The following is a 16,829-nucleotide window of genomic DNA, read 5'->3' on the forward strand; positions in this document are numbered from 1 at the left end:
TTGTTGGTGGCAAAGAAGAAGAAATCATGGGTGCGTTTGGAACTGGTTCCAAAATAATTTTATTTTTTGTATGAAAATAAAAATGAAAACGTTTTTAATCTTAGACAGAAATTATATTTGAAAATGCGTTTGGTAGTTTTATCAAGAGATTATTTTAAGTATAAAAAACTTATTAATATCTCTCTTTCTTTCTCTCTTTGCTCGAGAGAAGAGAAAATAAAAACAAACAATGAAAAATGACTAAAAGTCGTTTTTCATTTCTCTATCATTTTACACTGAACTAAAAAATTATTTTTTTGTTTTTATTGTGCCAAACGCCGTTTTAGAACGTTTTTATTTTTTTTCTTGAAAAACGTGAAAAACAAAAACGGAATCAATTCTAAACATGGCCAATATTTTCTTTTTCTTTATTTTTTTTTAACTTTTCGCAACATGCCAAGCTCAAGTCTGAGCGAAGGGGTATAAAGTTGAAGATTAATCACAAAGGTTTTTGAAAACCATGGTAAAACGTCAATTTTTTTTAACAATGATTTCATAATTAGGAAACGTCGTTAAAAGATCACATATGAAATGAAATAGCCGTTTTCACATATATGTGCACATAAAATTTTTGAAACATAGACAATTTGTGCTGGGTTTTTTTATGTCTATTAGATGACTATTTCGATAAAATTATCGTTGTCTATGTGTAGTGTAATCACCACCACCACCACCAAATAAAATATAAACAAGAACTACTTCAGTTTTAGAGGGGGTTTTTTTTTTTTTGGATAATTAATTGAAAATCTTAGAAAGGGTGAAAACAAAGTACCTACCTCTGACATGACCAAAGAAAATCGCCACAAGAAATGTTATTATTGAGACATAACGCTACTTGTATCATGAGACAAAACGCGTTATTTTAGGAGACGTTTGGTTTATGTGATTAGAACCATTTTCGATTTACGTGTATTTTTTGTGAAAAAAAAACACTGTAGCGAACCATAAACTATGATTCGAATCAGAGAACGAATCCTCTAACCAAACGGGCTTTTAATTAAGATTAATGAATATTGAGTCCCCAGTGAAGATAGTCTCAAATGCTTCTCAAGTACTTTAACATGTAGAAGACCTCTAGTAATTCTAAAAAAAAAGTTTCAAGCGCTCTTCTGAACATTTACCAAAACCACTTTTAGTTATAGATAGTTGCTTATAATTTGGGCATTGCGTAAATATACAGCTATAAACCTCATATATAAGATATACAAGCAGAAATTAATTAATGGAGGAGATAAATAATGGCAAGAAGAATCACTTTAGTTGGTGACAAATGCGTGGGATGGTTAACGAAAGGAGAAAAAGGTGATGTGATTGAACATTAAGAGAAGAAAGAGACCTACTTTACATAGATGGCAGTACTTGCCTCTAATTCCATATATTCGAATAAAAAGGAGAGCTTGAACAACGCCAAAATGAGGGTAGTGTATGATGATTTAATGTAGCAATTGGAATACGGCATTACAATGATATATCGAATTTGGTGCGTATTTAAAAAAGCTTTCGAAAGTTGTCCGGATGAACCCCACAAGCAAAATTCCAAAGGCCGTATATATATATATATATGTATGTATTTGATCCACTTCTCGTAGCAGATCAAGAATATATCCATTTTTATTGGCGTTACCTTTGTAAAAATGGAGACCCCATTTGGGGATTTGATACATGCCACGTAGTACTTGCAGAATTTTCAGCGTTTATTCCAATTTTGCCTTAAATGTTCACGAGCCTCATATACAAAGTGCCGAATTTTTAACTCGACCATCAATGGAGATGTCACAACTTTTTGTGAAAAGACAATATTCTATTGGATATATATCCGGTGAGAAATTGTCACATCAATTCGTGAACAAAATTCGATAAATTAATAAAGTCGTGCCTATTAGTACTACCAAATATTATTACAGGCACGAGATTAGCATCTCTCTTAACTATATATATCTCTCATTAGTGTGTGTATATATATATATATATATAGACTATATATCAAGAAAATAGAACAAGTTCTACCAAAAAAAAAATAGAAAATAGAAACAACGGGCCATATATATATATTAAACACTCAATTTAAATCATTCCATTAATGGAATCACATCCAAAAATTATACATATGTTTGAGAAAAGTGTCACAATATTAAGTAGTAGTATTACACATAAAAAACTAGCTAGTTTATGTATAGACTCTGTAGATTATTTCCGTACAATGTACTTCGGAAGCCGCCGATCACAAGTACTCAAAACAAAAAAGAAGATAAAAAAGAAAAATAGACAATACAACGGATGATTATACATATATACATATATATATATATATATATCATGGGTTTATAATCAGTAGTTAACCTTATTGATGACCCGGACATGATCAAAGTAGTAGCTAGTTAGTGTATGATAGTTATATATGTGTGTGTGTCCATATGTCGTTTCTAAAGCCAGAGAGCTCCAGCATCCTTGAGCAGTTTCTTGAGCGAGCCATTGAGCTGAAGGGTCATGATTGTGTTTGCTGAGCCAACGAAGTTGCCACCAATGAAGACCGCCGGGACTGCGGGGTTGCACCCGAGGCGCATGAGGGCCCACTCCATCTCCTTCCCTCTCGAGTCCTCGTCGATCTCGTACACCGCAGGGCTCACCCCTTGCTCGTAAAACAGTCTCTTGATTGCATGGGACATGCAACACGAGCTCTTGCTGAAGATCACCACCGCCTTTTGCGACGCCAATTTCGCGACGCGATCCATGTGTCGAGTTCTTTGTAGCTAGCTAGCTAGTTCTTGATTGAATCCGGAGAGTTCTAATTGCGCAAATTTGGCTAAATTAGTAATAGTTTCAAATGTGAGTAGTTATTATATGATAAAAGAAAAAGAATATATAGGCTAGAAAATGTGGTGAAATATGTATGTGAAGGTTTGTGACAATTGTTATATGTGAAATGTGTTAGTTTGGAAGCTCTGGTTTGTGATGGAATTTGACATGTTATGACCTTTATATATATAGGGTAGAGAAAGGGAAAGAAAAAAAATTTGCATTCTTTAATCCAAAAGAAAAAAAAAAAAAAAAGTTGGACGTGGTATAGAAAGTTGAAGGTTCCTCTAGATATTTGGATCGATTCCCGAAAATACCCTTGGATTGTGTGGCTTGTTGGTATAATTAACTAGCTTTAGATTTACATAGTTTTTGTGCCGAGAATCTTAAGAGACTATAAAAGATAAGGCTCCAAACGTTGCCGAAAGTGGGAATAATATATATCATATATTACAAAGATGCGGAGAGAGAGAGAGAGAGAGAGAGAGAGAGAGAGAGGGAGAGAGGAAAGAGAGAGAGAGAGAGAGAGGGGGAGAGAGGAAAAAGTAACGTACGGACCTACAGTAGGTAGTTGTGGACGAAAATGCCCCTCGTGAGTACAATGTGGCTTGGGAATGTCAACTTTGGATAGAATATTGATAACGTACGTGGGATGAGAAGGTGACAGATTTAGACGAGCACAAATCGTGGCATCACACACAGGCTGATCATGTTTTTGGCTCTTTCTTTTGCCTCTTGATAGATATGGCTTTGCGCCATATCACACTATATAGCTAGTTCTTAATTCTTTTGAAAAAGTAAATGGGGTAACACATTTTTAGATAATGTCCACATATTCAAGTTTAATAGTGTTTTTGGTATGAATGAAAAGTGAAAGTAAAGAAAATGTTAGGAGGGATTTTGGGATGGAAATTAAAAAGTTAGTTTGTTTGGTAGAAAGGAAATTGTGAAGAAAAAAAAAATTGAATAGAAATTTTTATTGGTGGGTCCCACCATATTCAATTCCTCTAAAAGTAGATGGATTTTAACAAGGAAAAAATAGATAACTACACAAATGAAGTTAAATTACTGAATTGTCCTCATTTTCATTCAAAATTGTCCTCATTTGGGCAAAAAAGTAATTGCATTAATAATTTTTTCATCTCTTTAGTTTCACTTCTAATACCAAACAAGGGAAGATAGATTCATTTTCTTTCTTCCTTATCATACTAAACAAGTCAATAGAAAATCAAAATCTTTTCTATACTTCTAATTTTTTATGCATTATAGTTTTCTTTTCTCTCCCATTTTCTTTCATTCTTACCAAACAGAGTGTAAATTCAAGGAAACTTGAATACATAGACTGGGAAAAGAAAAAAAGGAGCTGGGCTTGAGTAGTGAAGACTTGTATATGCTATAGTAATGTAAACTGTATATATGACAATAATATTAAAGGGTTGTTTTGTACAGATTAATAGGGGATAAGAGGGAAATAGCATATTTAGTAAATTATAACATATTTTTTTTAAAAATAGTAGATTATAGCATAATTTGATATTTTAAGTTTTAAATATTATTCAAAACTTAAAAATACCCCAAGTCTCTTTTTCACTTCTCTCTTCTTCTCTCTATAGTCAAGTTCACCATGGCCGGCTCCGGCGACCATTTTCCTGCGGCCGTTCCGGCAAGTGGTATTTACCAACAAATATCATATTAATCTAAAAATCTGGCGCTTGTCTTCGGCAACTGGTAAATACCATTTATACTAGTAAATATTGTATTTACTATATTTATTTAAAAATCTGACAACCGGCTTAAGCGACCGATAAATACCATATTTACTAGTAAATATTATATTTAACTGAAAATTTGGCCACTAACTTTGGTGATCGTTTAACACTATATTTACCGATAAATACTGCATTTACCAGTAAATACTGTATTTACTAATAAATATCATATTTATCCAAAAATCCAACCTCCGACTCCAGCGACCGTTTAACACTGTATTTACCGATAAACATTGTATTTATTAGTAAATATCATAATAATTTGAAAACTCAGCAATTGGTAAATACCGTATGTACCGGTAAATATCATAGGAATTTCTCTCGTGTTCCATCTTTTTTGGGAACATCGGCGTTCCCTACTTAGTAGCCGTCAGATTTGTATTACTTTTTCAAATTGATTTGATTTTTAACTAGATTTAATACATATCTGACGGCTGATAAGAAGAGAACACTGGTGTTCCCAAAAAAGAAAGAATACAAGAGAAATTTCTAATATCATATTTATCAGTAAATAACGTATTTACTCATAAATAACATATTCTTGAAAAATAAAAAAAAAATAGATTACATTGAGTGCATTTGGAATTATTTTTTAGTTATTTTTAAAAACGTTTTTGCACGTTTTTTGAGACACAAAAACGGTCTACAAATCGCCTTTGTTTAATAAAAGTTTGGAAAACTGAAACAAAAATAAAAAACAATGAGAATCATTTTTGTGAAGAAAGTAGATAAAGACTGAAAGTTATTTCTCTTTTCCGTTTTCAATTTCTAGTACTTATCAATAATGTTATATTAAATAATTAATTATTAATTACTAATTACTAATTACATTATATATTAATTAATAATTAATAAATAGATATACTCAATAACAAATAAATAGATAGTAATTTACTTAATTATTAATAAAATATTAATTTAATACTATTAAGTTTTTAATTTTATTAATAAAATAAAAAATATAGTAATTAATTATTTAGTTAAAGATTAATTGCCAAAAATTAATTATATAACATGTTAACCATAAAACACGTAATAATAAGTTATGAAATAAATAATTAATAATTAATATATCAATCATATATTATGTTAATTATAATCTATTAATTAGTAAATAGTTGGTAATGAAAAATAAATAGTCATTACTTAATTAATAATTAATATTAAATTATAATTATCAATATGTAATATACTAATCAATAATAATTAATCATTAATCATTAGTAATTAATCATTATAAAAGAATAATTACCAAAAATTGATCACATGATATATCAAATTGTAGATTATTAAATAAACATTAGTAATTAATTAATTAACTAATTAATTAATTATGTAACTAAAAGTTAATAATTTAAATAGTAAACGGAATATTAATAAATTATGTATATACTAATTATTTTTCTTAATAAACTAATTAATTAGTTCTAATCTAATAAATATGTGTAAATTACTAATATAGTAATTACTTATACTTAATTACAAATTACAAATTTTTAATTTTTTAACATATTAATCTATTATATATAGTTTAATTACTAATATAATCATTAATGATAATTTATCTATTATTATTATATTATTAATATATTAATTTTTTTCTTAAATAATTATCAATTATTAATTACTTAATATATTAATTTAAGATTATTAAATACATGTACTCAAAACAAACATAAATATAACTAAAAATGATTTTATTTTTTTATTATACTCAAATTAATTTTTTAAAAGACCACTTAACGTAATTTTAAAATTAATTTTAAAATAATTTTTAAAATAATCTCATTTTTATTTTTATATTAAAAATAAGACCATTTTAAAAATATTACGAAAAGAAAGAAAAAAAAAACAAACAGAAAACTCAAGGAATTCCACTGCCAACGCCAGATCTGGGAAATCCACAGCCATCCTTCCAACAGATTGGCGACGACAGAAGAGGAAGAACCGGAGAAGAAGATCGCCGACGGATTAGCAACAGATCGGCGACGATGGCAACGAGATCAACAACAGCGAGAAGCTCGGCCACGACGGCGACGAGAGAAGAGGGAGAACCGAAGACATTCGACGATCTGGAGACATCAATATCGACTGAGGACAGCTGATCCGCGAATCTTTACCGAAGAAAAAGGCCGGCCTAGTGAATCGAACAACTCGTCGGCGGCGTGACTCGACCGGAGAAGACAGGCTTGACTCGAATGGTTCGCGACGGGGACGAGCCATAGGACAGGCTGAGAGAGAGAGAGAGAGAAACGGGATCTGAAATCCGCCATTGTTCCAGATCGGGGACTCGACCGGCGGTGTGACTCGGGCGGCGGTGAGAGTCGGGAGAGTTTGGCCGGCGGGTGTGGGAGAAAGCGAGATCGAGAGAGTGATGGCGGGTTGAGTTTGAAGAAGGAAAAAACAAATGCAGCTCTAATTGGAAGGGTAGATTTGGAAAAGACTAATGTATTTTGGAATGAAAACTAATAATATACTATAATTTACTATCATTTAGAAAAATGCTGTTCCCTTTAAATATAGATATGAAATATGCTATATGATATGCATTTTCCCTTAATAGTTAATAGGGTGGTAGCTGCCAAGAAGTTCGTGGTTAGTAGAATTAATTCGCGTTTTAGGGAAAAAATGACGCAATTTCGGGTGGGCTTCTGAGATTTGGGCCTTGAAGAAGTGGCTAAGCTCATTTATTGAGTGAGCCCAGTAAGGATTTGTAAGGGACTTAACGAGTACCGTTTGGTGTGAATTTCTAAATTTAATATTACGGAAATAGTAAAAAATAGGCCAACATGAAAATGAAAAGCTTAAAATAGTATATAGACTAATTTTTAGTTATAGAAATTAATATGTCATAATTTGTCAAGTTATGGTTCATAACCAGATAAATTATGGATAAATTTGTTAAGTTATGGTTCATAACCAGATAAGTTATGAACAAAAACTGTGAATTATGGACAATAACTTGTCAAGTTATGATTCATAACCAGACAAGTTATGGACAAAAACAATAATTTGGCATATTTATTAACTTATGTAAACTATTGGCCTATTAATTTTAATTCATCTCAAGTCTCGGCCTATTTCCCTCTTTCTCCCTTAATATTAAGCGCCCGTTTGCTTCGCTGATTTAAGTTTTTAATTCGAATTAAGATGTGACTTTATGTGAAAATTTTTTACTGTAGCAAAAAAGTTAGATGTGACTGTTTCTGAGAGCTTTTTACTGTAACAAAATTTGAATTTTAAACTCGAATCGGTGAAATGAACGGGGTCTTAGGCACTCAACAGTTTATATACGCTGATATGAGTTTTTTAATTCGAATTAAGATGTGACTTTATGTGAAAATTTTTTACTGTAGCAAAAAAGTTAGATGTGACTGTTTCTGAGAGCTTTTTATTGTAACAAAATTTGAATTTTAAACTTGAATCGGTGAAATGAACGGGTTCTTAGGCACTCAACAATTTATATATATATATATATATATATATTGTGACTCAGCTGTTAGGATTAGCTAGTTTTGCTATATAAAAGGATACAAATAATATTCATATATATGAGATTTTTTTTATATATATAGTGTTGCATGATATCCCTTTAACAAGTTCAAGGAACTAACTAATTATTAAAATTAAAAGTTTAGAGGTAAATTGTAAAGCCAAAAAGTTTAGGGGATAAACATACAAAATCCTCGACATATATAATAACATGTGCTATTTGAATCAAATGGTTGATTTAATTTTCATGATACATGCGTCGGAAGATCTTAAAAAAAGTATGTTATATATTACTTAAAACATTCTTAATTATAAAGGTCGGGAGTTTTTTGGGTAGGACTTCAAATAATGTTAGGTTATGATGGTTAAATTTAGTTAAAATCATATCAAATTGAAAACAAATGTAAAACAGACAATTTTTGATGCGAATATGACAATTGAAAGTAGAGAACTATTGGTAATTCAATTTTTCTAGTCTTACCAACGAAACTCTCATAAAGATTATATAAAAGAATGATACTTGTCAGCAATTAGTAATAATCACTGCAACATATAAAATACGAGTCTCATAGAGTCATTACAAGTGGAATTTGTATCCAATTGTGATAATAGTAATATTTATTGAGATCAGATCTCGTACCTCATCTCTCATCGTACACGTGACAACTTGGTTTTAGTTGGACACTAGACGAGTCATTGCGACACCTCAGACAAGTTAAAACAACTCATCGATCAGTCAACTCCACCAGTTGATCCCACGAGTCGATACTCAACCTTAGGCACCAAGTAACGAGAGAATATCAGTCTTGAGCACCAATTCCTAAAATAGGAGTTGGAAGCTAAATCATCTAGAAAGAAAAGAAATCAACCAGTCAAGTTAGAAGAATCAAGAAGGAAAAAGGTTAACGGTTGACTTGACCCATTGAGCGTGTTTCATTGCTCTTTAAAATAGGAAACTAAATCTTTAAGAATCGCGCAATAAGGAAGCAGAATCACCCGTAATGGGCAACAAACTAAGTTTGACCAATCAACAAGAAGGTAAGTATGTAAAGAAAAGTCAAATATCACTCAAAAAGGAAACAAAGAATTACAAATTGAAGACCAAATCGCCCAAGGAAATGGGAAACAACTCAAACACCTCATCAACTATAAATACAAGAGCCTTGACACCCTCAAGATCATCTCAGAAATATTTTCGGATACTAGAGCACTTATATTACTCCTAGCAATTATTCCTATATTCTCTTTCTGTTTTCCAGCATCCCCCCTTCTCTTAACCATTTCTTCTCTCTCAGCAACTCATCGTAATGCTTTTCAGGATACATAGTGGAACCACCCACTACAAGAAAGAGGATGTTTAGCGATGACGCTTTTAAAGGTTGAGATTTAGTCGTTGCTAAATGTTGTCGTCATAATTATTGAAGAGGTTTTTGAGATTGAATAGTGGGCCCCTCTTTTAGCGACGACAAGTCGTTGCTAATAGAGGAGTAACGTAAGCAAATTGTTACGCGGTATTTGATGGCACCAAAAAAGACTTTTATGTCGCCGTTAAAAGTTTTTGTCGCTAAATCTTGTGAAATTGAAATTTTCACCAAATAATAGGCGCTGAAATTTGGCTCATGGAAGATATGTTTGAGGCTTTTAGCAACGACACTTGTCATCGTTAAAAGTTTTGTCGTCGCTAAGTATTTGGGGTTTCATAGTTTTATTAAATGATGTCTTGTTGTCATCATGTAGCAACGACTATTTATTTTGTGTAGTCACTAAAAATCTTATTAAAACAACCCAACCTAGATCCTTTCCCCATTTTTCTTCACCCCCTCTCTTTCTTCTGCTCTGTGCTCTTTCTCCCTCCCTCCGGTGAACTCTTCTCCGGCTGACCCATCCACCACCGCCAGTCATATCTCTGGCGGCCCTCGCCGTCCAACCCTCTCCCTCTATTTTTGGCTCTATCTCTCTCTCTACCACAACTCTTTCTCTCTAAAAAAACCAAAAACCACCGCTCCCTTTGTTGCTCCGGCCGCCACTCTACCGTTGTCGATTATTATTAATTATGTTGTTAATTTGTGTAATATGGTTATTAAGTTAGTATATGGTTTAGGAAAAATTAAGTAGTTAGTGAGTGAAGTTTCGAGGTAGAAATTTTGAAGCAACGATAGAAATTGTAATAAGAGTGTATAATTGAGTTTATGGAAAAATTAAAGAAGTAAAAAATTAAATAAGTTGTAGTAATATCAATAAATTAATAATTAAATGTTTAAATTATACCCAAAAAAATTAAATGTTTAAATATAAAGTAAAAAAATATTAATTTTAACAATTTCATAATTAATTAATTAAAATATTTAAAATAATTTATTAATGTAATTAATTGTTGGAAATGATGTCCTAAAAGTATGAGATGTAATTAAGAATTTTATTATTCAATTAATAAAGTAGAAATTTCATTATTTATATGCATGTATTATTGAATACTTTATGAATATCATTAAAAATTTCACCATTATTTATGTGATCATAAATATGGTATAAAAGTGTTATATACTAGAGGATAATATTTAAGGATAATAATCAAAACATAAAGTCCATAATGGTTATTGATTAAAGTTCAGAATCTTTAACTGATCACATTATTAATACATGTCGTTCCCATTTTGAATGGAACGATCTTATCCGATCGTTGATATGTTGAGAGATTGAAGTGAGTGTATTTTACATAATGAGATTATGTAAGACTGTGACACATACACAATATGAATTTCTAATAATTTCTGTTAAGTATATAAATTCTTATTGAGTCTACCGATGGTCATATATAGAATGATCTTAATATTGAGTTATTATTAGCATATTCCTATTTATGGATTCATGTTTTTTGACTTACTCGGTAAAGATCTTAACACACTTAGATCTTTTCCTTATATCTTGGAAACATAGAGAAATAGGTAGTTGAGAATGCTAATATTACGAGATGAAATCTATTCCTTCTTAAAAAAAAGCAGATAAATAATTTCCTTGAGGGTTGATTCGGTACTTGGATGAGTAAGGGCTCCGATTCATGAATGTATTTTATGAATCACTATCCATTAGAGAATCAATGGTACTCAAGGATAAAGATATAATTAGAGAGGTTAATGGATTTCACCTAGCTCTAATTATAAATTATTTATGGAGGATCAATCTATATGAAGTGATTATATCAAATGGATATTTCACAGATGTAATTAATTGTCTATAATATCAAGAGTGCAATTCCAAGTTTATAGTGTAATAACTTTTAGAATTAATTAATTAATTAAAGAGTTTAATTCATTATTAATTTTTATTGGAGCTTGATATTATAGGTCCATGAGTCCCCGCGTCATCCTGTTAATTATACGAGACACTAAGGGTAAAACAATAAATTTAGAATTGTTGAATTCTAAATTATATCACTAAAAAATAATTAATTAAGAATTAATTATATATTAAATAATGTGATTATTTAATTTAATTTTAGAAAGTAAAATGTGGTGGGACCACATAGGCCACACGCCTAGTCAATGGGTGCAGTGTTGCACATTTAGAATTTTATAAGGATTTAGTTGCTTGCTCTCTAAGCTATCTAGTTTACTTATTTGACAAGTTGTCCAATTAGAATTTAAATTTAAGGAAAGTTTGACTTTAATTATAATTTGAATTTGACTCAAAATTGGAAGCTAGAGAAATTTGACAAATAATCCATCTAATTAAATTTCAATCTATTATTTAATTATTACATTTTATTTCATAATTTCTATTATTATCCACTTAATAAGTAAGTTGCAAAAAAAAAAAAAAAAAAAAAAAAAAAAAAACCAAAAATTAAAAATTTATAAAAAAAAATTAGAAAAAAACAAATAGCGACTACAATGGTGTCGCTAAAAGCATTCCCGAATTTTTGAAATCAGACAAATTGAAAACTTTATGCGACGACTTTTTAAAAAAGTAGTCGTTAATTGTTCTGCTAACATCACTTATGATCAGAAACCTCAATTTGGAAATAGCGACGACTTGTTGTCGCTAAAATTTAGCGGCGACGTGTTGTCGTCATTAAAAAGTATTAGCGACGACTGGTTAGCGACAACGTATAATTCTTTAGCAACGACAAATGTTGTCGCTAAAACCCTCTTTTCATGTAGTGACCGGAGCCCGACAGAGAACGTAGCTCTCATTGGCGAACAAACCTATATAAATTTTTGTATTTCTTTACTGCTTTTATTTATTTTCTCGTTTATTAAAGCTTTTATTCTCGCATTGGATAAATCTCTTTAATTGCTGACTCCTAAGGCCATTAGCCCTTGATTTAATCAATTATAGATTTTATTCTGTACAATATATATTGCATGGGTTTGGATGTTTACCATTTTTTTTATCTAAAAAGGATGTTTACTATTTAGTCTTGATTAATATAAGATATTAATTAAGAGTATGAGATAAAAATTAAGATTTATACACTTAAAGATAAATTAAGCAATTTTCTCATTAATATATGCCCGGTATCTTCCATATTTAAGTTAAGCAATTTTCTCATTAATATATGCTCGGTATCGGCCATATTTAATTAGGGGTACCGTACTACATAATTGATTACTTGGTTTTTGTTCATCTGCACGTGCAAATATTTTTCTAGCCTAGAGAGAGGCTTATTAATATTTAAACTAACACGTGCACACAGATATATAAATATATATATATATATAATTAATTCATGACCGGGATCTTGATAGAGTATGGATATGATGGGATATAGGCATTGATGTTAATGTATTTTCACTTTAATGTTAAGGTATATATGAACAATATTCGCTATCAATTATCATATACAAATTAAATAGATTCATCATTTGTCAAAATCTCATCTAAGATTTGATAAAAAAAAAAAAAAAAAATTCTCATCTAAGATAAAGTCATAGAGATATATAATATATATCGATCCTTAATCGAAAATTCGTGACCACCCAATCTATCTGTTCAGTTAACTCCTTGTACTACGTGACAAAAAAAAAAACTTTATCAAATGCATTATTCACGATATAAATCTACATATATACAAGACACAAGGTATATATATATATATATAGCAATTGACCGAAACAAGACTTGTAAAACCTGATCTCTAGAAGATGCCAGCAGCATCAATATCATATATTGTCACAATATATCTGAAAACAGTACAAAGACTATTGTTACGAGAATATTTTGTACTTACACGAAAATAACGCATGTGAAAGTGATCAAATCACTGTTAAGGGTGTCTGGATAAAAGGATAATATATGATCATGATAATATTATATCCCTTAGCTAGTAGTACCGATTTTGTTCGATATTAATGAGAATGAAATATATACAGGATTAACATATTATATATATATATATATAAGCTGTTTTTGAGGCCATTTTTTGGTTCACGGATTCAAAATTATTCTCAATTTATGTGTATTTTTTAAGAAAAAAATATTATAGCGAGTCACAAATTATGATTTAAAATATGACACGAATCCTCATGCTAAATATATATAATTCATAACTATTCTCAATTTACGTAGATTTTAAATTTTGGACGGAGAGATCCAAGTATTCGGTTTGTCTCGCGCGTATCTACAAAAGCAATAAAGGCAAAGAGTATAATATATGTGGTTCCTCATCGCACTATATATATATATATATATGTATATGTATGTATAAATATGATTCTTTTTTCTTTCTGACGATCATCAATTTATGTTTTGTTTTCTTTTTCCTTTACTATTTTTTTTTCTTTTGAGAGAAAGAAATAAAGAGAGAGAATAAGGTCCGTTCATTTCACTAATTCGAGTTTTATTACAGTAAAAATTTTTTAAAAACAGTCACATTTAATTTTTTTACTATAGAAAAAAATTCTCACATAAAGTCACATCTCAATTCGAATTAAAAACTCGAATCAGAGAACTAAACGGGTTCTAAGAAAATCTAGCAATAAGAGAGGCCAATTTGTACAGTATCTCACCTAACCAAAGGTATATATACATACACACGTGTGTATATATATCTATATATTATATAGATGTTAATTAGCCTAAAATTGGGATGCCAGGATCCGTCATCGCATTCTTCTTTATCTGATGATATATGATCTGTCCTTTGCCGTTAAAGTTGACATTCTTTTCCCACCTCCACTATACGTGCACCCTCTTCGCTCTCTCTCTAAAGCTGGATGACCTTATCCTTATCCCTCTCTCTCTCTCTCTCTCTCTCTCTCACAGCTGATGCATATATTCTTCTCTGTATACCAGACTCCATGCATGTGTGCCTTATATATATGCTAACATAAACATAAGTTATAACCATTATTATTAGTTTATCGATCCATCTCAAAACTTAAACTATTAGGAGGTGAGTCAATAATAGTTTTATACTTTAACACTCTTCCTCACGTGTGGGCTGGACAATAAATAATCATGTGGATAAATTAATTAAAAAGCCCAAGATGTGAATATTTAAACCCGAGATATATTAAAAACTCAACACATTATGACAATTTAAATGAGAATAAAGAGTGCAATTACAGGGATTTGAACTCAAGACCTCCCGCTCTGATACCATGTTAGTTTACCAATCCATCTCAAAAATTTAAATTATTAAGAGATGGGCCAACAATAATTTTATACTTTAACAATTATAGTGTTTAATTAGCTACTATTTTTCTTTCGATTGGAAAATTATCTATTACCGTTTAGTCATTGATCGGTATAAATTCATAGAAAAATGCTTTGTGTCACGTGATACATAATCTCTGTGAGAGTAGGATTATGAGCCACACACGTGATATGGTTTGATATTTGGGGGCCACCTCCTCTCTCGCAAATGGAGTAGGGATATATAATAGTAAGGGAAGAAGACAAATTGCCGTTTTATTCGCTAATTCGAGTTTATATGTATTTTTATGTGAGAATTTTTTACTGTAATAAAACTCGAATTCTAAACTCGAATCGGTAAAATGAATGAGGCCAAATATTCTTTTAGAGTCTATAAGTCTAAATTTTTACCACTATTATTGATTAATATCCTTTCAGTCAAATAACTATATTAGTTAAAAGTGTATTTTTTAAGAGTAAAAAGTAAAAATCAAGACATATGATAAGTTCAATAATTTCTCTCATGATAGTACTATTAGATTTGACTCATATGTTCCCTTAATCTTGTCCCATTTTATATGCCACTAATAACATAATGTAATGTCAACCGAAAGATTATGTTCCCTAATCTTGTCCCATTTTATATGCCACTAATAACATAATGTAATGTCAACCGAAAGATTATGTTAATTGAAATATTATACCATATCAAGTTAAAATGTAATGTTAATTAAAATATTAATTTTATTGATATGACATAGTATTACACTACAAAAAATTGACATTTAACGTCTCTAATTACATGACAGTTTTATAAGAAACCATCGTCTAATGTGTTGGCCCAAAATGCAGGCCAGTTGAGAAAATATTAGATGACGGTTTCTTGTAAAACCGCCGTCTAATATTTTATATTAGACAATGGTTTTACATAAAATCGTCGTCTAATGTGAGCGTGGAAATCCAAAAATGAAATTTAACCTTGAATATATTTTAATTTTGAGAGAAATCTAACTGAAAACCCCTCGCTTATCTCTCCCTCTCTCTCTTCCTGTGAACCATATCGCCGCCACCCATAGCCTATAAATCTCTCTCTCTCTCGACGCCGCCACCGCCATTCTCTCTCTTTGTCTCTCGCTCCGTCTCTCACTCCCGTCTCTCTCCACCAAGCATCGTCGTCAGCCACCACCGTCATCGCCGAACAACCACCAACAGCCTCCGCCGTTGCCAAACCGCCAGCAGCTGTTACTGTCGTTGCCGAACCGCCACTAGCAGCCTCTGTCTTCATTTTGGATAGTTTTGTTTTTAGTCAGTTTAAGTTATAATATTTTTTGGATTGGAAATTTATTATAATGCCCATTATAAATTAGACGACGGTTATTTTCAATTAGGTTAGACTATTAGATGACAGTTTTTTTTTTTAAATATTATATGATTGTTATGATTAGAACAAATTAATTGTGTTTCTAATATTATTTGAATATTTGAATGTAAATGTGAATATTTGTTGTATATGATTTAAGAAGTTTTAAGTTAGTTAGGTTAGGATTACGAATGAAACTAAATCTAAATTTAAGTTATTTAGTACATTTTTTTGCATATATTGATAAGGTTAGGTTAATTCAATGTTGATTAGGTTAGTTTTATGTTATTTAGTTTAGGATTAGGCATGAAACTAAATCTATATATGTTGATTCTTAGAAACATGGTGGGCTGTGATTTGTTCGATGAAGAACTTAATACCACATGAGAGTTATTTAGGTAGGAAGGCACTTCCAATGGGGGAAATCAATGTGAAGTTAGGAAAATAACAAAATTTGACCCGGATGATGATGGGAAACGAATGGCAACCATAATGTGTAGAGTTGTCAAAACGAGAGATAAAAGAGAAAGAATAGAGGTGCAATTTGATGAAAAAAATTAACCCCATTAGAAAAGTGGGGAATGAGCTATAAAGTTATGTCGGTGTTTTAGCACGTGAACACGTGCCAATAACAATAGAAGATTGGAGACATACTAAAATAAAGATAACGTGAATCAAATTTGACATGATTTGGTTCAAAGTTTTACGGTTCCAAAGACCGCAAAAAAATATGAGCT

The 16,829-nt window shown here is 30.8% G+C and overlaps 1 protein-coding gene across 1 annotated transcript; it reads right to left on the minus strand.

The window, feature by feature from the left end:
• Positions 1 to 2,358: 2,358 nt before the first annotated feature.
• Positions 2,359 to 2,975, minus strand: LOC21406336 (monothiol glutaredoxin-S10). Its single transcript, XM_010100027.2, has one exon. It carries the CDS (start codon positions 2,769 to 2,771, stop codon positions 2,463 to 2,465), a length of 309 nt encoding a protein of 102 aa, XP_010098329.1. The 5' UTR covers positions 2,772 to 2,975; the 3' UTR covers positions 2,359 to 2,462.
• Positions 2,976 to 16,829: the final 13,854 nt, after the last annotated feature.

Source organism: Morus notabilis, unplaced genomic scaffold, assembly GCF_000414095.1.
Source record: "Morus notabilis unplaced genomic scaffold, ASM41409v2 Scaffold156, whole genome shotgun sequence".
In the NCBI taxonomy this organism is placed as follows: Eukaryota; Viridiplantae; Streptophyta; class Magnoliopsida; order Rosales; family Moraceae; genus Morus; species Morus notabilis.

What these genes read in the sequence shown, in the direction of transcription:
- LOC21406336 (XM_010100027.2), bottom strand. Translation starts at nt 2,771, where the DNA reads ATGGATCGCGTCGCGAAATTGGCGTCGCAAAAGGCGGTGGTGATCTTC.